Raw genomic sequence first — 27,516 nt, 5'->3', positions numbered from 1 at the left:
TGAGAGAAAGAGAGAGAGAGAGAGAGAGAGTATGAGAGAGCAGGGAAGGGACAGAGAGAGAGAGGGAGAGGGATAATCCCAAGAGGCTCTGCACTGACAGTGCAGAGCCCAACAATGGGACTCAATCTTAGAACTGTGAGATCATGACCTGAGTCATTATCAAGAGTCAGACCCTTAACTGACTGAAGCACCCAGGTGCCCTAGTCTTTCTTCTTTTAAGGTCTTCAACTATTTGCCTTGCTCAAAGTCTATTATGTTAAATGTTAATCTTATCTTTAAAAATTGTTCACAGAAATATCTAGAATAATGCTTGACCAACTATCTAGATACCATGGTCTAGACAATTTTATACATAAAATTGAACATCACTACATCTGAGGTTAAAGTTATCTTAGAATTTGGGGAATCGGAGAAGAGTAGTGGAAACAGGAGACCTGAGAGTTGGACTTTGGTCTTCTGTGGACTTTTATTGTGACTTTGTCTCTTAGTGCCTTTGTTTCCACATCTAAATAGAAGAGGAACTATACTGGGGTGCCTGGGTGGCTCATTCTGTTGAGGGTCTGATTTCGGCTCAGGTCATGATCTCACGGTTCGTGAATTCAAGCCCTGCATCAGGCTTGCTGCTATTGGCACATAGCTTGTTTTGGATCTTCTGTCTCCCTCTCTCTGTTCCCCTCCCCCGCTGCCTGCCTATCTCTCTCTCTCTCTCTCTCTCTCTCTCTCTCTCTCTCTCTCAAATGAATAAATATTTTTTAAAAAGAAGGAACTATGTATTTTCTAAACGAATTTTCTTTAAAAATTTTTTTTCAATGTTTATTTATTTTTAAGAGACAGAGAGACAGCGTGAGTAGGGAAGGGGCAGGGAGAGAGAGGGAGACACAGAATCCAAAGCAGGCTCCTGGCTCTGAGCTGTCAGCATAGAACCTGACATGTGTCTCTCACCCACAAACCGTGAGATCATGACCTGAGCCAAAGTCAGATGCCCAACTGACTGAGCCACCCAGGCGACCCTAAATGAATTTTCAAAGTGGGTATTTTATAATGCAGATGATTTTCAAAATGAATGGATGAATGGATGGATGGATGGATGGATGGATGAATTGACCGACTAGTCATGAAGCCAAAGGGTGAACAGTAGGAAGTTTGGTGATGACTGCTCTTTCTTGAGCACTTACTATGTTCTAGGAGCTCTGTTAGACAATTTATGTACATACCTCCGTTCTGTCCCCCCACAGCCCTGCAGACAGTTACAAAGGAAGAAACTGAGCACCACTGTCAAGGAGAAGAGAGTAACTCAAGCTCACACAATGGCAAAGTTGACATTGTAACCTGAGTGACTTTTTCACTCACAGTAGTCAGTATGGTCAGTTAATATCCACCTGTGGCTTGGTTCTCTGAACTTAGGTTCTGTAGTGAGATGAAGCTGAGAAAATGGGGCATGAGTTGAGCCTGAGCCTAGGACCTCCAGGCTGGACAGTGTTGGCCATCAACACTGAGCAAGATTCCTCTGGCATTGCTGCTCACTCTCCAATCAGGTTGAGCCCCTGGCTCCAGACAAGGCCGGGTGCTTGGGGCTCCTTGCCTGGATGGTCGAAGAGGGGCTGGCCTGTCAGAGTCACTTTCCAGGCCCTGAGAAGTAACCACCAAACCCCAAGACTGGGCTATCCATTTCCATCCACCAACAAACCAGAAAGAATCTGTGTAGGTGAGTGCAATGGATGGAGCTAGGGTCATCAGTGTCGCTGTAACCTGGGTCCAAATCCCAGCTTTGCCACTCCTAAGCTGTGTGACCCTAGGAGGTTCTTTAACTTCTCTGAGTCTCAGTTTCCTCATTTTGAAACACCAGCTAATGATCCTTACCTTTCAAGCTTGTTAGGAAGAATAAAGGAGGAAAGTACAAGGAGATGCCAGGCTCTTTGGCCTGGCAAAGAGTTGGTATTCAAGCATTGTGAATTTTCTTCCTACACAGGCTAGATGAGTCTAGAAAAATTAAAGAGGGTGATGAAAGTGAAACAGGAACCTGTATAAGTGTTGGTCATAGGGCATCCCAGGCTGTGTGGGGGAGGCTCTGAATGCAGATGGTGGGGTTCTAGGGTGGACACAGCATGTGGTGCCTGGAGTGCAGGGCGGAGGACCAGGCTGCCGCTTGCCTGGTATCTGGAAACTGTATGCCTTTGCAAAGGCCCTCAAGGTTTGCCCTGTCTTCCACCTCTCCTTCCCCTTCTCCTGCCTTCTCTTCCCCTCTCCTGGCCTTGCCGCTCCTCCCCCCCACCCCCTGCCTTCCTGTTCCCTGTGTATTATTTTCCTGCTCTCTCTCCTCCCCTTCCACTCTTCTCTGCCCCCTCCTTTTTTCCCCCTGCCTTTACTGCTGAGCACACTTTTCCTTTCCATTCTTGTTTTCTCTTTTCCTCCCTCCTCCCCTTTCTCTCTTCCCTTCTCTCTGTCTTGGGGGCCGGGGGGGGGTGGCCTCTCCTCAGATGCCAGCGGTCTATACCCATTAAACTTGACAGTCTCTCACATGGTAGAAAGAGATGGCTTCCCCCTGCCCCCTCCTTTCCTGGGCCCGCCGCGATGCTCAGATCAAGCACCATCTGTTGCATTCATCCAGGCAACGGGTGAGCATTTTGCTGCTCTAGGGAGGCAGAGCTCAGCGGGTACCAGGAGGTAGTGTGGCTTGTTTGGACAACGTGATATATTGATATTGATAGAACTACTGAAAGGGATCAGAGGGTTGGGGGTGGGGGAGAGCGGGAGGCAGTATGCGATAGCCCACGGAGGGGCTTGTACAGGCACTTCCCCTGTAAGTCTGGGTTCCCGGCACTGCCGCCCCAGCAAGAACAGCCAAACAGATGGATGAGATTTGCTACAGTCCCGATCAGAAACCCTTGCAGCTCAGAGGAGCAAACCTTCCCTCCCCGTGTCTGCCTCTCCTTCTAGCCAGTCCAGTCTGTATCCGTTCAGGAGAAAAGAAAGCAGAAATAGCAGGATGAGAAGAGGCTGATCTTTAGAATTGGTGAATGTCAGAAGCATGACGGAAGGGGATGCTGTATCAGTCAAGGTCTCAGCTGGACAAAGAAGGCACCTTCAAATGAGTCTTTAAGGAGAAACTCAACGAAGCGATTATTTATGGAGGCGTAGGCAGAGTGAAGAGAATCAGCATGAAGGTATGGAGGAACCAGGGACAGGAAATATCAGGAAGCCACTACTAACTCCTTGAACTGAAAGGACAGGGAGAAGAAATGGTTTTCCTGGAGCCTGTGAGGATGGGATCTGTAGACAGGGGCCCCTAGCAGAAGCTGTAATTGTCTAGTGTCCCAGACTCTCAGGAATAGCGTGCAGAGACCGGAAAGGAGCAAGGGAAGACCTACTTCCAAATTCTTGCCTCCGGCCTCCTACGTCCCACTGGGCAAAGCTAACTGATAGCCAAACAACAAGGAGCAGAGATGTGGTGCATAGAAGGTCTGCCTCCAGAACGTGGGGCGGGGCAGCATGAACCTGGGGTGGCAAGGGATCAGGGGGAGCAAATGGAGAACAGCCAGTACAGAGCAGGAATGAACACATGTTCCATTGTTTGCACTGTGTCGGAAGCTCATGTTCTCAACCACTACACATAGTGCTTCTGTACTTTAACAAGGAGTACGTGTGTGGGGTCTCCATGGAGTCTAGTTCTCTCTTGTGAGTGTGAGATGTGCATAACCTGCCATCTACTCAGCACCTCTACCTAGACGTCTGGAAGACACCATGTGTTCGTATCTCAGACCCAACTCGTGTTTTCAGTCCTCTGGAACGTGTGCTCTTCCAGGGCTCTCGTGGAGAGGTGCCTTCAGGTGACCATCATCTTGTGTGTGGACTGCTGCACAACTGCACCATTTGCTTGGTTGGTCTCCTCGCTTCCATTTCTGCCCATCTCTCCATAAATTCTGCTCTGCGCTGCTGGAACGATCTTCCCTAAATGAAAATCTGATCAAGTCACTCTTCCGTCTGAAACCGTCCGCGTGTTCTGTCCTTGATAAGCTCCAGAAGGGTTAGGGTTGGTGTTGGGGTTAGGACTTCTGCCTCGCCAGCGTGATCTCTTGCCAGTTGTTTTCAGTGTTTCAGGCCCAGTGAGTGGTGGAGCAGCCCCTTTCGTATTTCTTCTCCTCAAAGGGCTCTTTGGATTCTTCCCCCCGACTCATGTTCTCATCACTCACCCCTTCCTTCCTTCCTCATCACTTGATTCACTCATACTCTTTTCAGACCTTAGTCCCACTACGCATTTCTTGAAGCTAGTGTCCATGATGTTCCTAAACTAGGTCATATTCCGCTAATAGAGCTTCTTATATCCTCTTTTAGCTCTCATTTGTGCTATATATCACTTCTAAAATTTTACATGTAGATGTCAGTCATTTCATTAATCTTGGTCTATCTTGTCTATATGGTGAGAATTAGGAGGGTTTTGGTGGTCTTTTCACCATTGTACCTTCTTCTGGACGGCACACTTGTGTCCCCCCCAGAGTCCTATATTGAAGCCTTAACCTCGATGTGATCGTGGGTTGTCTACTTGGACTGACATAACAACATACTGTAGACTGGGGGGCTTAAACAATAGGCATTCATGTTCTCATAGCTCTGGAGGCTGCAAGTCCAAGATCAAGACACCAGCACAGTTGAGTTGTGGCTTGCAGATGGCTTCCTTCTCACTGTGTACCCACATGGCCTTTCCTCAGTGTACGTGTATGTTAGGAGAGCAAGAGGAGAGAGAGTGATTTCTTCCTCTTCTTACAAAGACACCAATCCTATTGGATTAGGATCTCACCCTTATGGCCTCCTTTAACTTTAATTACCTATTAGAAACCCTGTCTCCAAATATAGTCACAATGGGGCTTAGGGCTTCCACATATGAGATTTGGAAGGACACAGTAAAATCCACAGCAGACTGTATTTGGAGTAGATCTTTAAGAGGTCATTAAAATTAAATGAGATCATAAAGGTGGGCCCTAATTGGATAGGACTATGGTGTTAGAAGAAGAGGAAAAGATCTCTCTCTTCCCCTCCCTCTTTCTCTCTGTCTCTGCATCTCTGCCTCTGGTTCTCTCTCCCTACCATGTACACAGGGAGAGTGTGACAGTCTGTGAGCCAAGAAGGGAGACCTCACTAGAACACAACCATGCTGGCATCCTGGTCTCAGCCTTCCAGCCTCTAGAACTGTAGAACATAAATTTCTGTTAAGTAGCCCAATATATGACTTTTGTTTTGATGGCCTGAGCTAAAACAACATTTCCTGTACTTGTCTCAGATACATTATGGTTTTTCTGAAAACAGTGTTGAATGGATGAATGAATGGACAGGAAGATGAATGAAGGCATGGGTGTTGGCGCACACGTATGGGTCCCTGGATTCCAGACTATAGCTTGCTCTAAACTCGTGACTAGAGTATAGCCCAACCCTTACAATATGGGGCCAATCACTCTCATCTCTGGGTTAAAAGACTGGGCTTGGCAGTGATTCTCAGAATTTGGAGGTAGCCTCTTGCTGGAGGGCTGTGCATCGCAGGCTTGGGTAGGGAGTCCCATGTCCGGGATCTCCCTCGTGGTTTATCTTTAAGTATACTCAGTTTAGAGAACCTTGCCAGAGAGCAAGACAGGCAGGTGAGAAAGTTATAATGCCTTCATGTTCCATCTGTATTGTCAACTGTCTTTTCCTTAGCAAACATAGATGCTCTCCTGTGTCATCAAAGACAGAGCTTCTCGCAGAGCCCAGTGCCCAAAACAGCCATCTGGGTATGAGCTACACCCCAGATGCATCTGTCTAAGCTGATAACCTTACCTGGGAAAACAGGAGCTCCTTAGAAATGGGCATTGGTATGTTCAGAAGCCCTCTTTGTCCAGTCCGGTGAAACCCCTTCAAAGAAGTATGAATCTTTTGTGTGTACCATTTCCTGGCCTCAGACAGCAGGTAGCTTAAACTGAAGAAACGTCCTTGCCTCTAGAGACATAGATGGAGGGAGGGCTGAGCTTGAAGATTTCAAAGTTAGGACTCTCTTTGGGAATGTCTCAGAACAAAGGCAGTGAGGCCATTTAGACAATTTCCTTTGCCTCTTTCCTGTTTCCTCTCCTTGCCTTTTATGTTGCCTCTGTCCTTCCTTCTTGAGCTTTTCTGCCTTTTTTTTCCCTCTTTTATCTTCCACCTTTTTCTCGGTGCCCTTCTGACCTCACTCTCACCATTCTCTGGAACTTTCTACCTGTCTCAATTTTGCAATTTTATAGAAATGAGGCTACTAACTCCATCGAGGGTATTGATAAAAATGGAACATTGGGCTGGGAGTTAGAAGACTTGACTTTGCCACTTGCTAGCTTGGAGTGTTATATGCCTTGTTCGGGGAGGGGGGCCTCGGTTTCCCTAAGTTGGGATATTGTACCAAGTGATCTCCGTATCACAGTACTATAGTTTTATGTCCTCAAATGTTGTTTGACCCATGGGCTCCCATCTTCCTTCACTGCCACTGTTTTGTTCAGGCCACCATGGCGTCTGGCTGGCTACGACACCGCTGCACTGGCCTCTCTCTCTACCTCTACATGCGTTCGCCATCCTCTCATTAGGAACTATTGTCAAAGGGACTTATTTTGAACATACCAGTTTTCTGTTTAAAACCTTTCGGGGAATAACTTCTGCCATTAGGATGCAATCCGAGCTCCTTGATGTGACTGACAGTGACCTTACCTCTCTGGCCTCATCTTCTCTTTGCACGCTCCCTTGGAGCCACATCGAACTGTCGGTTGCTCAAGCACCATGCTCTTTCTGGCTTTGGATCCTTGCACATGCCTCTCCTCCTACCCAGGCAATCTTTCTTATGCTAAATCTCTTTAGTAACCCTACCCTGATTCTACCCTCTTTGCTAATTCCTACTCATTCTTAAGGTGTCTGTGTATATAGTGTCTCTTTCAGGAAGCCTGCCTTGATTCCCGATGGATGACAGGACCCTTCTTGGTTCTCCTCTAGCATTCTGTACTGTCCTATCGCAAAAGTATTGCAGTTTTGGGAATGCCTGGCTATGTGGCCTCCCAAGCTATGAATTCCTTGAATCATGGATTGTGTCTGACTTTTCACCACCATATCTCAAGGGCTGGGGGGGATGCCTGCAACATGGTGTGTGTTGAATGCACAAGTGAGGAGGCCAACAGATACATCTATACTGGCACCTGTGGCTTCTCCATCATTATGGGTCAGGGAGGGAGCTCCAGGGACTCAGGGTGGCCAGGCCCAGTCCTCCAGGGGCCAGGGGTGGGCCGAGCCCTAACCTCAGCCCCATTGCCCACCCTGTAGCAGCAGCTGAGGCGACGCAGGAGACAGTGGAGTCCCTGATGCAGAAGTTCAAGGAGAGTTTCCGCGCTAACACGCCCATCGAGATCGGTCAGCTGCAGCCAGCCCCGCGCAGGGCCTCAGCAGGGAGGCGGAAGCGGAGGAGCAAGTCTCGAGGTAGGCCCTTCCAGCACCTCTTGCCAGGGTGTCAGCGGGCTGTCCCCGGGTTCTGCGGGTCCAGGAAGAGTTGTGCCCCCTTCCCTTACTTCCCTGGACTCATAGAATCGTGCCACCTTCTCCCCGATCAGTCATCTCAGCGGAGGCTTGAAGGCAGCAGACCTGTGCCTCTGGATGTGGAGCCAGTGTCTCTTAGCTTCGGCTGCCTCCTCGGAGATGGGAATGGACCAGCCGTCTTTTGTACAGGCTGAGAAGATTAGCAACAGTCTATGGAAAGTGCCTAACACGGGACCTGACGAGCACAGCTGATGCTCTTTAAATTGTAGCTGGTGTCACTTTGGAGGGCGCAAGGGAGGCAGATGTTCTTATGGAAGGCAGTCCTCAAGCTTGGGTCCCAGAATGGGTTTTGGAGTCACTCTTCAAAATAGTATAGTATCATGGTCAGGCGTAGGAGCGCTGTAAACCAGACAGAATCAAAATGAAGTTTTGGCTCTGCTGTTAACTAATCACGTCACCTTGGGCAGGTGGCTCTGTTTCTCCAAGCCCCTCTTATCACAGGGTTGTTACGCTTTCTTAGCGTAGCGCCCAGCCCAGCATGCAAGAAAAGGTAGATCTTTCCCTCCTCTTCCTCCTCCTCCTTTCCCCATTCTCTCCTCCTCCTCTTTTTCCTCCTCTTCCTCCTCCTTCTCATCATCATCATCACCGTCACCATCACCTTTTTCTTTCTCTGGTCATCTCTGTGACTTTGTAAATGGGATGAACCCCCTTATCATTGCTTGACGTCCAAACTTCTTCCCTTAAGTCCACTCCATAACCTCCAGCTCCTCTCTGATTCTGGTCTCTCACATCTCTAGTTCCTGTGAACATGGTTCTGATGATGTCACTCTTCTCCCAGAGCTCCATTAGATGTCTGCTGCCCTCGGGAGTGTACAGGCTTGTGAAGGTGACATTCAGGGCCACTGCAGAGCTCTTGTCTCTCTGCTGTCTCACCTAAATCTGTGGGTTCCACTTCCATGTTCCTTTCCATGGCATTCTCTCTGTCTGAAATGACCTAACTGGGCCCTATAAGCAATTGTTGTCATTTATTGATACTTACTCCAGGCAGCAGGCTAAATACTAAATGCCTCTTATTTGATTCTCACCGATCTTGTGAAGGAGATACAGGGTGATTCCCATTTTACAGATGACATCTCCAAGGCACAGGAAGCTACAGTAACTTGCCCAAAGGGATGCCCTAGTAAAGGAAGAGCCAGGAAGAAATAACCCAGCTGGGTTACAAACTTTTTAACTAAACCACTGTGTTTTATTTTATTTTATTCTATTTTATTTTGAGAGACAGAAAGAGAGAGAATGGGGGAGAGGGGCAGAGGGAGAGAGAGAAAAAATCTTAAGCAGGCTCCACGTTCAACGCTGAGCTTGATTCCACAACCCTGGGATCATGACCTGAGCTGAAATCAAGAGTTGGACACTCAGGGCGCCTGGGTGGCTCAGTCGGTTAAGCGTCCCACTTCGGCTCAGGTCATGATCTCACAGTTCGTGGGTTTGAGCCCCGCGCCGGGCTCTGTGCTGACAGCTCAGGTCCTGGAGCCTGTTTCGGTTTCTGTGTCTTCCTCTCTCTCTGCCCCTCCCCGGCTCACTCTCTCTCTCTCTCTCTCTCTGTCTCAGAAATAAATAAACATTAAAAAAATTAAAAAAAAAAGAGTCGGACACTCAACTAACTGAGCCACCCAGGCGCTCCTAAACCACTGTGCTCTGAGCTAGTGAGGTCCTACCTGTTTTCCCAAACTTAGCTTTCATGGCACTCTGTGAAGGTATCACTGCCTGTTAGTCAGAATTCACTCTGAATTCTTCCATGTGTGAGTTCTCCCATATCTTTCCATATGTGTTAAGTGCCGAGTTCATTTTTGTGTAATATAATTTGCTCATCCGGCTCTCTCCTTAGCTAGATGGAGAATTCCTTGACGGCTGGAACTGTCTCACTGTTTGAATCGTCTTGGCATTTGTGGGCCTCAATCAGTGGCTGCATGCATGGTAGACATTGCTTTTTGTTGAGACAACGCCTCGGTCTTTGTCCTGTGAAATCCTGAATCCTATTAAAAAAAAACCAAGATCGGCACATTAACCTGAGGTCATGAATCGAGGCAGAAGTTGATAATGACATTCCTTTCTGGAATTCACATGGTAAACCCCAGGTTGAGCCAATGCATAAGATAAGTAAGTTGCTTTGAGGTCAGCAGTGTCCAATACTAATTCCAGCCCAGTGAACTTCCACTGTGCGTGGCTTTCAAAGAATCAACTGGATGTCCCTGAGTCTCAGTCTCCTCTTCTGCACAATGGGGTGTCAATCCCTGCACCAGAGATCACTGTGAAGGTCTGACGAGATGGCGAATGTAGACACGGGGGAACGCTCAGCCAATGTGTGTCAGGAGCTGAATAGAATTCCGTCTTGTATTTGTTCTTTCTTACGTTTGTTCAGTGTCCCTGGTAGTTTCATTCAGCTTACTTATCCATCTGTTTTTCTTCCACCACTTACCAAGAATTCCCCTCTGAGACCCTCCCTGCAAATCCAGCCCCTGGGTGTACAAGTGGTCCTAGTTCATAACCTCCGCCCTTCTCACCGCCAGTCTGAATTCATTTCCTTAGTGTCATGTCCTGAACATGTGTTGTACCACTGAATTCTTTCCCTCGCCCCCTAAATCCCTCTTATGCACCATAACTGTCTAAATGAGGCCTCTATTTTGGGCATTTGCACCGTTTCTAATAATTCTTCATTAAACAATGCCATAAACCATGTCACGTGGGAGGGTTTTTTTTGGGGGGGGGTTAGTCATCAAATTTAGTCTTCATTTTGGAATTTGTTTCCCCCTCTTAGAGTAGAATTTCAGAATTTTACTGTTAATGAAAACCTGTTGTTTGACTTAGATGATGATTGGATATCAAGTTATTTTGATTTGCAAGTCAAATTGGGCCTAGGAGCAACCAAAGGAATGGAAAAAGATATTTGCAAATGACATATCAGACAAAGGGCTAGTATCCAAAATCTGCAAAGAACTCACCAAACTCCACACCCGAAAAACAAATAATCCAGTGAAGAAATGGGCAGAGTACATGCATAGACACTTCTCTAAAGAAGACATCCAGATGGCCAACAGGCACGTGAAAAGATGCTCAACGTCACTCCTCATCAGAGAAATACAAATCAAACCACACTGAGATATCACCTCCTGCTGGTCAGAGTGGCTAAAATGAACAAATCAGGAGACTGTAGATGCTGGAGAGGATGTGGAGAAACAGGAACCCTCTTGCACTGTTGGTGGGAATGCAAACTGGTGCAGCCGCTCTGGAAAACAGTGTGGAGGTTCCTCAAAAAATTAAAAATAGATCTACCCTATAACCCAGCAATAGCACTGCTAGGTATTTACCCAAGGATACAGGAGTGCTGATGCATAGGGGCACTTGTACCCCAATGTTTATAGCAGCACTTTCAACAATAGCCAAATTATGGAAAAAGCCTAAATGTCCATCAACTGGTGAATGGATAAAGAAATTGTGGTTTATATACACAATGGAATACTACTTGGCAATGAGAAAGAATGAAATATGGCCTTTTGTAGCAACGTGGATGGAACTGGAGAGTGTTATGCTAAGTGAAATAAGTCATACAGAGAAAAACAGATACCATATGTTTTCATTCTTATGTAGATCCTGAGAAACTTGACAGAAGACCATGGGGGAGGGGAAGGGAAAAAAAAGTTAGAGAGGGAGAGAGCCAAACCATAAGAGACTCTTAAAAACTGAGAATAAACTGAGGGTTGATGGGGGTGGGAGGGAGGGGGGGTGGGTGACGGGCATGGAGGAGGGCATCTGTTGGGATGAGCACTGGGTGTTGTATGGAAACCAGTTTGACGATAAATTTCATATTAAAAAAACAAAAACAAACTGGGCCTAAGAGAATTACTGCATTGTTTTTTCCCTAAATGTATCTCAAATCTGTGACCACTGCCATCTCTCACCTCCTGCTTGCAACTGTACCCTCCTCGAGATTCAGTCTCCCCAAAATAGCCAGACTAATCTTTTTAGAACTATAAACCAGATAAGGTCACTTTCTGATTAAAATCGTTCAGTGGTTTCCTGGGGACACCTGGGTGGCTTCAGTCAGTTGAATGTCTTGACTCTTTATCTCAGCTCAGGTCATGATCCTAGGTCACGGGATCAAGCCCCGCATCAGGCTTCATGCTGAATATGGAGCCTGCTTAAGATTCTGTCTCTCTCCCTCTGCCCCTCTGCCCTGCTTGTTCAAATGCTCTCTCTCTTAAAAAAAATCATTCAGTGGTTTCCTGTTGTCCTTAAAATACAATCCAGACTATTTGCCAAACTCCTGTTCCATCTGGATCTGGCTGGTGCTTTCTTTACTTGGCATTTCCTCATGGGCCAGCCACACTTCCTTCATTTTGCAGAAGCACAGCAAACGGTTCCCCACTTTGGAATCTGAGAACTTGCTGTCTCTTCCCCTTGCTGTGTCTCTTTACACCCCCCCAGCTGTTCTCCCACCTTTCAGCTCTCAGCTCAGATGTGAGCGCCTCACAACTGTCTTCCATGACCACCCAGTCTCATGCTTTCTATCCCAAGACCTGCTACAAAACCCTTTTTTATTTGTTCCATAATGTTGTGGTCTAAAATTATTTCTGTTTGTTTGCTTATCTACTATCTTCCTCTCAAAAAAATGTGTTTCATATTCATAAACCTAATACAGAGAAAGTGTTTAATAAATATTTGTTGAATGAATGAGTGCATTCACCTTAAAGATCATTCAAAAGTGGCTCAGTTTCCTAACTTTCAAGTTGGTGATGTGAGAGGGATCCAGGATAAACCAAAGCCTCTTGATACAGACCTCCAGAGAATCTTGTTGCCTCTAGAGATAGACTCACTGATGGATGGCACATTAACTGTGCTCAAGTGGATGCTGTTAAGGCAATTTTCAAAATGGCTTAATAACATTGTGCTTGAGATTTTACTGCCACTGTTGGGTAAGGTTTTTTTTGCAAGAGAGAATAAGGATAGTATGAGTCAGCCCTGTACTTCCCAGCTCATGTGCTTACCACCATGGGTCCTCACGATTTTCTTGGACAGAAGAACTCCGTGGCCAATAAAAGGTTTAGAAATTCTGCATACTCCTTCTGCCTCTTGGAAACTCCCAAATGCATCTTAGACTATTGAAGACCCCCAGATGGGGGCACCAGGGTGGCTCAGTCAGTTAAGCGTCTGACTTTGGCTCGGGTCATGATCTCGCGGGTTCGTGAGTTCAAGCCTCACATCAGGCTCTGTGCTGACAGCTCAGAGCCTGGAGCCTGCTTCAGATTCTGTGCCTCCCTCTCTCTCTCTGCCCCTCCCCTGCTCGTGCTCTCTCTCTTTCTCTCTCTGTCTGTCTCAAAAATAAACACTAAAAAAAATAACAATAATTTAAAAAAATAAAGACCCCAGGATGTCCTGTAGTACAGAAAGCTGAGCTTCTTTGTTTAGTTCAACAGCTGCGCAACCTTCTTGACCACAGACTGTTTTTCCCCTTGGAACACTTATTAAAATCCTGAGGAACAGAAATGGCCAGAGGAACACAATTGGAATTGCTCTGTTAGCCTTCACTGACCATCAAAAGCCCCCAGATACAGTATGAGGGTCTGAATCCTCAGTCTTTCACTGTCTGTCTCTTCCCCCTGTCCCTGAGGTGGCGTCGGGCTTGCTGGCCCAGAGTGGGAGCGCCTGGCCTCTCTCTGCTTCAGTGGGCTTCCTGCCCAGCCCATGGTGCCCAGCAGTTCATGGCAGATGGAACAGACCGTGGAGAACCGGTGTCATGAAATTGAGCACATGGTTAAAAGCAGTTCCAATGTGTTTCTGTGGCTCTGGCTTCTTCCTGAGAGGCCTCGTGGACGCCCAAGTGCATCATCCTTAGGCAGACAGAGGAGGGCAGCGGGGGACTTGACTGCTGCCCTCATGTCTCCGACAGGGTTTTACGAGGCAGCTGTTGGCCACGCCATTCCCCGGTGTCCACAGGAAGTTGGATGCAAATGTGTTGGGACAAAAATGAAGCAGGGAAATACTGCTTTTGATGTCAAGAAGAGCTTCCCGTGGTTCATGACGTTTCGATAGTGGTTTAAAGGTGGGATTCTTGTAGTTGATACTGCATTAACCACTGTTGGCTGGCTGACTGATCTTAAGCAAACGAAGAAGCTGTTTTAGTCTCAGTTTTCCCATCTGTAAAGTAATAGTAATAATACGAATGTTATATGTGGATTTTGAGATAAAACTGCAAAATGTGTAGCCCAATGCCTGGCATTTGGGTGACTATCGTAAAGAGTAGCTGATGTTATCACTGTCATCTGTGTTGTCCTCATTTCACCTCCAGAGGCTCCCAGATCCACCCCATGCTCACTGCGCCACTGCCTGTGACCTGGTTGAGGTGTCATTGCTGCTTGTGCGGACTCCTGCAACAGCCCCTTCATCCACAAATCCATCTTCCACCCTGGAGGCTGGAGGGATCATTTTTTTTAATGTTTATTCATTTTTGAGAGAGAGAGAGAGAGAGAGAGAGAGAGAGAGAGACAGACAGACAGACAGACAGAATGCGAGCAGGGGAGGGGCAGAGAGAGAGGGAGACACAGAATCCAAAGCAGACTCCAGGCTCTGAAACAGCACAGAGCCGGACATGGGGCCCGAACTCACGAACCGCAAGATCATGACCTGAGCTGAAGTCGAACACTTAACTGACTGAGCCACCCAGGTACTCCCGGAGCGATCTTTTGAAAACACACTAAATCTGCCCATGTCACTCTCTTGACTACAACATTTTCCTGATAGTCTGTCACTTGCACTGGGGGCATCTCAAGATTTTGCAGTGAAGTCTTACCAAAGGCAGGTGAGAATCAACACGCTCCCAGAAAGCCTATGGCTATGCTCAAGACATTGGTCATAAGCCCCAAATTCCAGGTTCCACCTAAAAAAAAAATCCATGACATTCTATTTCATAATATTTCCATGCTTATTTTAGTTTAAATGATGCTACATTATTTTTTTAAGTTAAATTATTTAGCATTTTCTCAAGCTTTTAGGAAATAGTGATGTCCCAGGAAGAACACTTACACTGATTATGCTCGTATGATAAGGGTACCATCTTCAAAGGTTTTCTGTAGGATCAAATGAGACAATGCCTGTAAAGCACTGAGCACAGAGCCTAGCAAACGGTGCACGTTGAACACGTGTGCCCCATTGTTTTATTATTTATTATTTTTTAAGTTTATTTATTTATTTTGAGACAGACAGAGGGTGGGGCAGGGGCAGAGAGAGAGGAGAGAGATTGGATCCCAAGCAGGCTCCATGCTGCCAACACAGGGCCAGATGTGGGCTCGAACCCACAAAGCCATGAGATCATGACCTGAGCCGAAACTGAGAATTGGATGCTTAACCGACTGAGCCCCTATTAGTTATTATTTTATCACTCTTGTTTTATTATTATTATTTATGTCACTGCCCTTACCCATTAGGGAGGGGTACATTTACTCACTTTTATTTTTTTTTTTTTAGTATCTTTTAAAAGTTTATTTGAGAGAGAGAGCGAGCACACACGAGCGAGTCGGGGAGGGGCAAAGAAAAAGGGAGAGAGAGAATCCCAAGCAGGCTTTGCACTGTCAGCATGGAGCCTGATGCGGGCTCAAACTCAGAAAACCATGAGATCATGACGTGAGCTGAAACCAAGAGTTGAAGGCTAAACCAACTAAGTCACCCAGGCACCCCATTTACTCAGTTTTAGAAGCAAAAATCTATAGGATGAAGGGAACATGTCTAAGAGGGTAAAAAAATTGCTATAGCTTGCCACACAAGACGTCTTGATAGCCTGACTCCAGCCTGCCTCTTAGTTCCCCCCAGATCCCAAGCCTCTGCATTCTGTGGTCTCGTGCACACCAGCCATCTTTCCCTTTACTCAACCTGCCTTCCTTTCCAAGTCTGTGTATGGACCGGGTTCTGCCTAAAAGACCCTGCTCCCCGCCGCCTGCCCCAAGCAGCAAATTGCTAGTCATTTTTCAGAATTCAGTTTCACATCTTATCTATGAAGACCACATGCCCGGCCCGCCCTCATTCCTTACCTCTTTTCTCCTCCTTACCTATTTTCTCCTTACCTCTGCTGAATGAGCCACTCCTTTTGTCTGGGCACATGCAGCCTGGTTCTGCTTTCTGTCTCAGCCCTTATCACAATCCATTGTAAATACTTGTGGACACATCTGTCTCCCTCCCCAGCTCTGACAGTCCCATGATGGGAAGGACAGTGATTTATGTCTCTCTGTAGCTCCAATGCAGAACAGAACCAGCATAGAATAGCAATTGGCTAAATGGTGGATGTGTGGATGGATGGATGGATGGATGGATGGATGGATGGATGGGTAAAGCAGACTACTGGGAGCATCATGGAATACAAATGTTTCATGAGATGTGGTACAACTAGCATACTCTCCTGAGTATGTTCTAAGTTTTGTGCTCATCACATATTATCTCATTTAAGAGCTTCCCCAGATCCCATATGGTAAGGACTGTAATTATCCACATTCTACCAAAGAGGAAGTTCCAACTTAGGTTCAGTGACTTGCCCAAGTTTGTCCAGCTAGCAGGTTGTGGAACTGTGACCTCAGAGTCTAGGCGGAGCCCACAGCGCAGTTCCCAGATAACTTGGGTTTTGGTCCCAGCTAGTCTGGGTAAGATCTTCAAACTGTGAAATGGTACCAGCCTAGTCTAGGTACTGGAAGAAAGTGGCAGTCGCTCCTCTTGCATCGGGAAGGGTTTCTGCATCACCAATGCTGCTGTGAGGGTGTTCAGAGGCTAGAAGACTCTGAAAGGTGAGGCACCTCTCTCTCTGAGTCAGGACAAGAGTCAGGACATCCCCCTTCAGACTCCCTCTGGCCTCAGGGAGCCAGGGCTGTGTGCTCAGGGACTTGGAGCAAGTACGTATAATTTTCATTTGGAAAAAATTTGGAAGACTTCACAAAGAAAGTGGCCTTAAGGCATTGTGTTGAAGGAAGAACAGGCTTTTTGTCACATGGCAATGGGGGCAGGGAGGAAAATCTAGCATGAGAAATGGCACAGAGGTGGAGAAGAAAACAACAATTTTATCTTCCCCAGATTGCTGGTGTCTGTCCAGTCTTCCTTCTGGCCCTGTTAATTATCTCATGGTTTCTAGTGGGACTTCATTTTGATTATACAGTTTCAGAACTTCCTTTGGCCAAAAGGGCAGCGACCTCTATCCAAAACTCCTTGGTAGAAAGGGTAGGCTGATAAGAGGAAAGAGGTTTGGGGAACAAAATGAGAACCAGAGAAATAAAGACTGAACCTGGGGCTTGGCTGTTCCTTATTTAAGCATAGCAACGACCCATTAAGGCAGATAATTTAAAGCCATTAATGTTTCTGAATATTTTCCTCCAACTAAGTGAATAATTTATAGCCAGTTACCAATAAACAGAAGAAAATACATTTATTTACATAAGCTGCATTCTTAAGACAGTGTCCTACAGTAAAAGAACCTATCAGGGCTTATCTGTCAGGGAGGATAAAGGAGCCAGAAGCTCTGATAGCCTCTGATCTGTCTTCCTTGTGATATTTGTCATTTATTACCTTTTATTAGAGTAATTTATGGCCACCTCTCTTCTCCCTTAATTAAACTCATGAAGTGCAGTGGCTATGTCCAGGTCATGCCCGGGCTTCCTTTGACTAGCCTAGTTCCTAACAAATAGCAGGTGCTCAGTTAATGCTTGGCGGATTAATGGACAATTAATCAAATGGGCTGCATGATCTTGGACAAGACCTTCAACCCTCTGGGCCTCAGTGTCCCCGTCTAAGAGACTGTGTCTTTGTGGAAACAAGCTCAGGTTTTGAAGTCAGATGGATATGAATTCATATCCCAGTTCTGCCTCTGACTCGCTCAACTTCGGGAAATGACATTTTATGCTAAATTGGCATTACCTAATCTACAAATTGTATTAGCGGCCACCTCCAAGGGGGCTGGGGGATTAGAGTTAATGCATGTGAAGTGCTCAGCAGGCTGCACTGAACATGGTAAGTACCCAATAAATCTTTGTTGTTAATTTGGAAAGCAAAGGTGATGGGCGAGATAATTTCCACAGGTCTCCTCCAACTTAAATGGCCTTTGATGATAAATCTGATTCGGAAGTATTGTTGTCTATTGAAAAGTCCAGTATTTAGAGTCAGAAAACCCTGGCTGGACCCTAGCTCTTAAGCTCAGTTAGAAGCTGCTTAATCATGTTGGGATTCCATCCCCAGCACCTGGAGATGCAGTGATCCCCACCATGCTTATTTCCCAGGGCCGTTTTGAGAATGTGCTAGGTGTTTGTGGACATGCTCCTTGAAGCACTGCGTGGATTAGCTGCATCCTGAAATCAGAGCCTTGGTACCTTCAAAGACAGGGGATGCCATGCCTATTTGATGGAGCAGCCTTTTCCCTGGGGCTCTGGCTTTCCTTTTCTTGACCTCGGGCCCTTCCCACAAGGACCAGTGCCACCACCAGCCCAGTGATCCTCAGGCCGTGTGGGGCTGAGGTGTGGGAGAGCTGATTTGTAGTTGGAGTGCACAGCTGCCTCCATAAATCTCTGATGTGTCTTTCAGAGAAGTTTGCGTTGCCGAAAGTGTATGTCTCCTCCAGGCGGTTTTCCTTGTCTGTCTGAAATATGTCATGGGGCTCTCAGTCAATTCTGCCTGGCCTGGCAGGGTGGAGAGGTGATCACAAGTGGCCTTTGCAGTGGCTGTGGGCCAGGTGCTGGTGTGGCCTGAGGTCACATCTCTAGGATATTTCTTCCATCAGAATGGCTCAAATACTGTCAGAGCTGTGGCATAATAAAACACCCCAGAATCCTATGACTTAGGACAGTCACCATTTCTTTGGCTTTCAATCCAAGTTGAGCATTTGCACTGGGCTCAACTGGGCAGTTCTGGTCTTGGAGGGGTAGGCGAAGCTGACCTCAGTCATGTACCTGTGGTCAGCCAGCTATCCAAGGCTGGTTCAAATAGTGAAGGGTTCTCAAAACGACAAGAATAGGAGCTGCAAGGTTTTTTGTTTTTGTTTTTGTTTTGTTTTTTGAGTCCCAAGCCTGGAAGGAACATACCACTTCTGTTTCATTCTGTTGCTCAAAACAAGTCAGGGGATCATCTTAGATTCAAGGGGCGGGGAAATAAGAGTTCACCTCTTGAAGGACAAATGGACAAAATGTTGGGCTGCTTTTTACAACCTACAGGTATGGCGATTTTATTAAGCCTCAGTCTTGTGTTAAAGCCTGGACTGATCTGCACAACTCCATGAGGGAAGCCTCATTATTCCTAACTTGCTGATGGAAAAACGGAGGCTCAGATCTATGAAGGAACTTTTATTATGTGATACATCTAGTTCAGATGACCAGATCCCAGATTCAAATCCATTTGTAGCTGATCAAAAGACCATATGCATTTTTTACGCCTCTGCGTAAACAGTACTAAAGAGGTTTGGATCTCAAGTCGTTGTCTGATCCGGCCTGGCTTATGATATATGGAAGATGGTTGATCTTGGACCCTGGCTTCATCCTTGCAGGGGCCTATGGTCGAATGCAGGATCAGCACATTTTTCCAGTAAGGGGCTAGATGGGAAATATTTTAGGCTTTACTGACCAAGAGGCAAACTTGAAGATATTATGCAGGTGCTTACTTGCACAACGAGAGACAATTTTCCACACATTTGACAAAATTCATAGTATAATAATAATAATAAGTACGATTTTTTTTTGTAATAGCGTTCTAATCAAAAGAATGGAATGCATTTATGGATACTAAAATGTGAATTTTGTATGATTCCCACATCTTAACACATTCTTCTTTTGGTTTGTTTTAACCACTTAAAGATGTCAACACCATTGTTAGCTCCTGGACCACACAAAAACAGGCAATGGATTAGATCTGACCTGCAGTCCTGGTGTGAGGCAGCATCTCAGATGTGGACGCAGAGAATCCTACATTTAAGCCCTGCTGCTGACCATCTAATTGCTGGGTGACTGTAGGTGAATCCAGATGCCTCAGAGGCGTCATTGCCCCAGGCTTGCAGGCACACAGTGGGGGGATTTCCATTAGAGAACTCCTCTTGTTCTCTTAGTCCATCAGAGATGGAAATGAATTTCAAGGTCATCTGATCCATCCTGCTCATAGATGCGGAAAATGATGGATGGGGAGACCTCATCCGTGCCGCAGAGAAGAATTAGCACACCCAGGAACTGAATTTCGAGTCCCCTGACTTCCAAAATTGTCCAGTTTTCATGCCATTTGAACATGTAAAACCACGTAGGCCATATGACCTGCACCAGGACTGACTGTTGGGGGATTTGGATAAGACATATCGGGGCGCCTGGGTGGCGCAGTCGGTTAAGCGTCCGACTTCAGGCAGGTCACGATCTCGCGCTCCGTGAGTTCGAGCCCCGCGTCAGGCTCTGGGCTGATGGCCCAGAGCCTGGAGCCTGCTTCCGATTCTGTGTTTCCCTCTCTCTCTGCCCCTCCCCCGTTCATGCTCTGTCTCTCTCTGTCCCAAAAATAAATAAACGTTGAAAAAAAAAATTTAAGACATATCGAAGCTGGCAGCTTGTGCCTTTTTCTAACTCAGCTGTGACCAAATGGGTAAATCACTTCAAAGATTATAAAGAGAAGGCTTTGCATTTTCCCACGTTTGAGACAGAGGTGGTTTGTACATCCTGAGGATACGGGGTAGAGCTCACAGGCCATAGCAGGAGCCGACCAGCTGTGCTCCAAAGAGGCACTCGGAGCAGGCAGGAGAATGTGGCTGAGTAGGTAAGACTCTTTCATCGAGCTCCTGTTCATATGTATACACTGGACTTCAGTATTTGGGCGAAAAATTCGCACTTCCAGAATATTTACTTTTAAAAACAAACAAGTTTTTGTTTATAACGAAGCTAAAAGAAAGCTGGCAAAGAGTGTGGTAAACGGTCAACAGCATGGCACATGGAGCTCACCCTGGCCTTCTTCCTGCCCCATACACGTGTGTGTGTACACACGCATTGAATAAAATATAACTTTTTAAAACATGCATGTTTATCACAGGTCAAGAAAGGGAGCTCCTCAGGGGTAAAGAATGAAAAGGAAACACAAAGCTCCAGCTCTAAATTTAGAAGCCGATGTCGTGAGGGACGCTGGGGTGGGGGGTAGGGTGTGGTGAGATAAAGATAATGAGAAAGTCAGAGCAAGAGGACACTGGTTTGCCTCTCTTTTTTTCCTTCATGATCATTTTTTGGTCTGTTTTCTAAATTCCACATACGAGTAAAATCATATGGTGTTTGTCTTTCTGTGACTAACTCATTTCACTTAGTGTAATACTCTCTAGCTCCATCCATGTTGTTGCAAATGGCAAGGATTCATTCTTTCTCATGGCTGAATAATACTCTATTGTGTATATACACCGCACCTTCTTCACCCTTCATCATTCTTTGGACACTTGGGCTGTTTCCATAATTTGGCTTTTACAGATTATGCTGCTATAAATATCGGGTTACATGTATCCTTTTGAATTAGTATTTTTGTATTCTTTGGGCCAATAGTAGTGCCAGTGCTGGATCAATGGGGGATGGGGATTAAGGAGTGCACTTGTGATGAGCATTGGATGTTATATGGAAGTATTTAATCAGTAAATTCTACACCTGAAACTAATATTACACTGTATGGTAGCTGGAATTTAAATAAAAATTTTAAGAGCACCTGGGTGGCTCAGTCAGTTAAGCATCCAACTCTTGGTTTTATCTCAGGTCATGATCTTGCAGTTTATGAGTTTGAGCCCCACATCAGGCTCTGTGCTGACAGTGCAGAACCTGCTTGGGATTCTCTTTCCCTCTTTCTCTGCCCCTCCCCTGGTCACTCTCTCTGTCTTTCTGAAAATAAATAAATCAACTTAAATTAAAAAAAAATAAATAAAAATTTTAAAAGAAGAGAGACTGAAACATAACAGGGTAGAAACAAGCCCCAAAGCATCAGTAATTACAATAAACATAATTTGTAAAATAAAATTCAGAAATAGATTATATTAAGTAAAATCCAATTGCATGCCATTTACCGGAGATCTTCCTAAAACGAAGAGCCACAGAAAGTTTGACAGTGAAGGGAAAGAAAAATATATACTAGGCAAATACTAATCAAATGGAAGCTTGGGGAGAAGTAGAAATATACAGCAAAATAAACTTTACAACAAGAAACAAAATATTCTTAGGAATAAAGACAGTCATTAATCATAAAAGGAACAGTTCACCAGGAGACAAATGAAATCTGTACTTACATACAGAAATAACCCGGCTTCAAAATATATAAAAAAAAAAAAATTGAGGGAAGTACAATGACAGGTTGACTAATCACATAATCAAAGGGGAATATCTTTACAGAAATTTTCCTATTAGATCAAGTAGGCAAAACCATAATATAGAAAAATTAAACTATACTATTAAAAATATAATCAAATGAACATATATAAAATTCTGCCCCCAAGAATTAGAGTTTAAAGATTTTTCAACAGAAGTATGAAATTCTCTTTATGGGTCTTGACATTTTATGACCTCAGTTTTCTGGCTTTGGCCCAATTTCCTGAAATTTTATTTTACTTTCAATGATGACTCTTGGCAATTTGTGTGGTTTAATTTTTATCCCTCTGAAAGATATTTCTTTCAATCAGAGGTGGAAATAGAGAGAAGCAATCTGTATAATGTACACTGATTTTATTTTGTTTTTTGGGGGGTGGGGGAGTGGAAGGGAGTGTGTGTAGATGAGGTTGTAATGGAAAATTTCCTGAAAAGTGGCTTCTGTCAGGAAAAATTATTTTGTTTCAATCCATGTTCTTCATATGTCTTCTTCAGGCCACAGAAATAGTCCATTGTGTCAGGATATCTTCTGGAAATAGAAAGGCCCTATGTATGGTCTACTTGAGAAGATAAGGTTCCAGGGAATGGCTATGTTGCCGGCCTCCTTCTGTGCCTATGTCAGCCTGGTTCCCTTGGGAAAGATGTTGGCTGAGAAGGGTTGGTGCGATCCCCTTCAGCAGAATGTTTGCATTTGTAGCAACCTACATAGATTCCAAAAAGGGGAAAGTTCTTGCAGAAATCATGCATTCAGGCAGGACCTAAAAATAACTTGACAAGATCTTGAGAAGTCAAGACTAGGTTATTACACTGATAATTACAGCATCCCAGAATGGCTAGGATCTCTGATAGACTCTGGCCTCATTGTGACTGGATCAACTTCCGTGGCCCCAGTACAGCCAGACGAGTCAGATCATCATCCTTCCAGCATCTTTCCTGGCATAGAATGAGTCTCTTCCTGGCTGTTCTCTGGTACTGTTGTGCCTGATTCCCATTTTCCAACTCTAGCTCCTTCTGCTACATCCCCGTCCAGGGCCTCCAACCTGACTTTCATTCCTACTTTCAACTGAGTTCCTACCAAGGGTCAGACACCATTCTAGGTTCTGAGATGACAGTAGAAAACCAGACATATGAGGTCCTCACCCCTATGGGGCTCAAGTTATGGAGCAGGAAACAGGTAGGCAGTCAGTCAACCAACCACTACAGATTGTTTTATGAGTGCATTGGAGTAAATGACCTTGGTGTTGACTGCTATTGTTGGCCATGAAGCATGCAGTGAAACCAGACGGGCTTCCTATTCCTTGCCTTGCCTGGAAACCATCACGACCTATGACTGCCCCAGCAAGGATGCCAGTGAGGAAAAACAGGTCCTGAGGTTGTGGTTTGTTTCCTCCCTTGGGACCTAGATCTGCTAGGACACAGCAGCAATAATTGGCCACCTGTTTTGTGCCAGTCACTGTTCTAAATGCCTTCAAATATATTGTTGTGACTGCCCTTCAATAACACTATTTTGTAAAGGAAATTGATGTTCAGAGACATCAAGTAGCCCAAGCTCACATGGTCAGACAGTGCTGGAGCCTGTATGTCCCCTTAGACCTGCTTCCAACACTGCTGTGTCTGTTCCTACATTGTAACTGTGCCCGTTTGCAGCACCTGTCTCCAAGACTTGTACTCACCTCACCTGCCTGGGGCCTCTGTGTGGGACACACGCAGGCACGCACACACGTGCATGCGCGTGCTACTGAGGTTGGACTGAAATTCAGCAGACATGAAGGCAGCCACAAAAAAAAGGGCCCTTTCCTGAATCCCCAAATTACCCTGGTGGGATTTACATTCATTTCCTTGCCTAATTATTATTAAGAATATGCCATCTGTGTAAATTAGATTTTTGCAAACTTTTATGCAATCTAACTTACAGAAATCTAACCTTTAATCTCATTGCTTGATGGGAATGTTGGTTTGATGCACAAGGTCTAATTGTCCCCACCACGTGTTAGAAACCCAAATGTAGATATACATTAAGGTTAAATGATGATATCACAACTTCCTCGGTTTGCATTTTACATTCAATTGAAAACACAAACCCCTCGCCTCATTAATCCTTTGCAATCCAATTTTTCCCCCCTAAATGAAATGATCCTTTTGGGACACATTTATATCCTTTTAACAGCCGCCTGACAGTTCTGCTGATGGAGTTTGTATCCAACTTTGTTACTGGATAGTGACAACTTGCCCTGACGGATATGTGTACATAATTATTCTCTCGCAGTTAGATTTAATTAATGCTTACCCTCATCATGATCTTGCAGCAAGCAAGCTCTCTCTGCAGGAGCAGTTAATGGCAAAAGGATTTCTCCTTTAGCCAAGAGAGGCTCCAAAAGGCTTTGTAAAATTTATACTTTTTTTTTCAGAGGAAAAAAAATGCATCTGAGCCTATTTCTTCCCTTTCTGTATTAATGCCACCTGTGAATGGATTGGAGGCTACATATGGGGATGGGGTTGTTAAACCTAATTTCAGACTTAAGTATTACTAATAGGAGCGACTGCAGACAGACCCACAAGGAAGATGTATATTTTTTAATAGCTTAGAATCGAAGTGTCCTTGCTTTATTTTGTTTATGTCTGCACAAAATATGAATGTGTCTATTTTTCTGACCAACTGTCTCCCCAAATGCCACCCAGCGTTCAGTAATAAATAGCTGTGTGAGAGAGGAGATATTAAGAAGAAATGACAGGGGAGAGAAAAGGAGTTTGCAGATGAGCTTTAGAAAGAGATTATTAGGAGGTTCATAATAAGGGCAGGGAGTGTGTATTTGTAAAACCCCATTAGATGGGGGTACTTTACAAATAATCTGTCCCAGTCTGTGCTTGTGAAATATTCATGTGCCATTTGCTTTTTTATTACCATCATGGCAGTGTCTTGTGTTTGCAGAGAGCTTTACAGTTTACAACAGACTTTCACATCCATTATCTTAGGTGATCTTTGCAACAGCCCTGTGAGGGCAGGGAAGCATTCCCGGATGAGAAGACTGAGGCCCAGAGTGGTTGAGTCACTTGCCCGCAGTCACACAGCTAGTAAGTAAAAGAAGCTGGCATGGAAGCCGTAGCTTTTAAAGCCAAAGCCAGTGGTGCCTTCACTATCTTAGGCCACTTCCCTGTAAGGTTAAAATGCATGTAGAGAAGATTCGAGTGAGTGATTCAAAGAACAGTCCATCTTTGCCTTCCTTTGTCTTGCTCTAAAGTATTGGTGCACTCTCATTTAAAAGTTACCATCTGAGGTGAGAATAATATGATTGTGCTTTAATGATTACATGCAATATTAATGATCATTATTACTGTGTGTTATTAGGGGAGATTTCATCCAGTAAGATCTGAGATGTGGTGAATGTGGCCATTACAAGATAAAAGGAAACACACTCGTTCTCCATCATGTCAAACACTGCTTAAATGCCTTGACCTTGAGCCCCAAAGAGGCCTAAAACAAAATATTCTAGAAATTTAGGACTTTGGAATGGGAAATGAGTTCTTGGAATTCATTCCATCATGCAGATGGGAAAGCTGAGGCCCAGAGAGAGGAAGTGACTTCACCATGAGTTAGTGGCAGATCTGGGTCCAGGACCCTGGCTTATCAATTCCCCATTCAGATGTCTGTCCAGGATGCTCCCACCTGGAGCTGAAAGAGGCCAGGGAAATCTCTGTTTTTGACAAATGAGAAACTGAGGCCTGTATGAGGGGTGAGGGTTACCCAAGGTCATACACTGACCCAGACACAATACGAGGGCCCACCCAGATCTTGGACCCTTAACTGCTGTAAATTCAGTTGAGTTCAACAAGTAATATCTGTGCAAGTGTTATGGGCCAGGTATTGTGCTAACCGAGGTGATTGCATCATAGATGGCCACACAAACATAGACAGGTTTGCTAATAGAGATGGGAGAACATTGGCCTACTCATCCTCTCTTGGCACCGTGGGTAAGGAAAATGGGAAGCTATTTCTCACCGAAGTCCCAAGTCCAGATGTAAACAGGGTGACCTGGGAGAAGAGGGCTGAGGAGAGGTGGAGGGGTGAAGGAAGAGTGGGGAGGGGTGGGGAGGGAGGAATCATAACCCCCCACCACAGTCTCTTTCCTTTCCTTCCCTCCTAATGTTGTTACCCCTCTGTGTCCTGAAAGATGAAAGTTTGAATTGGAAAATAAAAGCCACATGCCGGTAGAAAGCAGTCTCTTATATTTGCACTTTGCAGTTTACAGAGCACTACCCGTATTTACCAAGAGCTTACTTAGTGCCAAGCACCATGCCTGTTTTTTTTCCCCTTTGGTATTTCTAATTACATCTTCACAATGCCCCCCAAAAGTTTTTATTATTATGACTCATTTTCTATGAGAAAATTGAGGCCCACAAGGTGAAGTCCATTTGCCACAGGTCACATAGCTGGTCAGTGGCAGAGTCTGGATTTGAACGCAGATCCGTAGAACCCCAAAGCCAGGCTCTGAAGTACAACACATACGGCCTCCATCACTGAAGCTGGCTGCGAGAACACAGCATGTTGGAGTCTGGAGTGGTGCCTATAAGGTCGGCCTCTGAGTTCCTGTTGCTCTGGGACAGGGACAGGCAAAGGGTAGGGTCTGAACAGCCAGCATTGCATCCTTGGAGAACTGGCGAAAGATGTAGACTCTTAGACCTCGCCACTCTGTGAGGGAGCCCAGCAATCTGCATTTTAACAGCTTCCTGGTGATTCTGATGGCATGATTGAGTGAGAGAGCTAGGGTACTAGGAAAATATTCCCATCCTTGGCTCCTTTGTCGTGGAATCTCAGAGCCAGAGACACCTGCCGGTCACTGATTCCGGCCCCTTTTGGAGCTTTTTACTGCCTGTCTGGTCTCTCTTGTCTTTGATACTATTCTATTTCACATGGGTAGTCAGAGTCAGCTTAGAAGAGGTGGAGGGCTGAAAGCTTTGTAAGCAGGCTCTAGGGAGCTGGGACATGTTTTGTGTGGAGCATTGAGCTATGGCATATGTCTGAACCACTGAAAGTGAAAAGACAAGTTCCATGGCCTTCTGTCTTGGCCCTCTCCTCAATAAGCCCACCACCGATTGATAGCCACTGCCTGGAATGCCTTGTTGACTTCTCAAAGGCATTTGCTTAAGTTGGTGTTCAACAGGCAAGGTGTCTTTCTCTGCCAGGGCCCTGACAAGCCAATTAAATCATGTATCCACTTATATCTTACCTTGGACCTCTCCTCTTTTTTCACAATGTAGATGGCGAAGTGCACCCTTTGAAGTCCTGCACATTGTGCAGAAGGACTTTGGCTTATATGCGTATCTCTTTGTGAAATTAGCTTGGCCTTCCACCCTTCCATCCCACCCACAGGTGGCCATAACTGTAACGTGAGTGATATGTGCCACTGGTGGATGGCATGGGGTCTGGGCCATTTACTTATGCTGACCTTGCTTGGACCTGATCCTGGATGTGCCATTTCTGTGTGTCATCTCTCCTCCATGATGTGCTGAATCGGGCAGAATCTAGCTCGTGATAGGCAGATCTGGCTGCCTGCTCTCTTTTTTTTTTTTTTTTAAATTTTTTTTTTTTTCAACGTTTTTTTTTTTTTTTTATTTATTTTTGGGACAGAGAGAGACAGAG

The 27,516-nt window shown here is 45.4% G+C and overlaps 1 protein-coding gene across 1 annotated transcript in view; it reads left to right on the top strand.

The window, feature by feature from the left end:
- The window catches only part of ASTN2 (astrotactin 2), a 754,139-nt gene that overhangs the window by 128,751 nt on the left and 597,872 nt on the right, over window positions 1–27,516 (top strand). Inside the window, exon 3 of the mRNA XM_032595525.1 lies at window positions 7,303–7,455. Coding sequence (XP_032451416.1) covers window positions 7,303–7,455 — 153 coding nt within the window. The remainder of the gene's footprint in view (window positions 1–7,302; window positions 7,456–27,516) is intronic.

This window comes from Lynx canadensis, chromosome D4, assembly GCF_007474595.2.
Source record: "Lynx canadensis isolate LIC74 chromosome D4, mLynCan4.pri.v2, whole genome shotgun sequence".
Taxonomy (NCBI): domain Eukaryota; kingdom Metazoa; phylum Chordata; class Mammalia; order Carnivora; family Felidae; genus Lynx; species Lynx canadensis.
The sequence above is the reverse complement of the archived record's forward strand: the minus strand, read 5'-3'. Positions and strand labels throughout refer to the sequence as shown.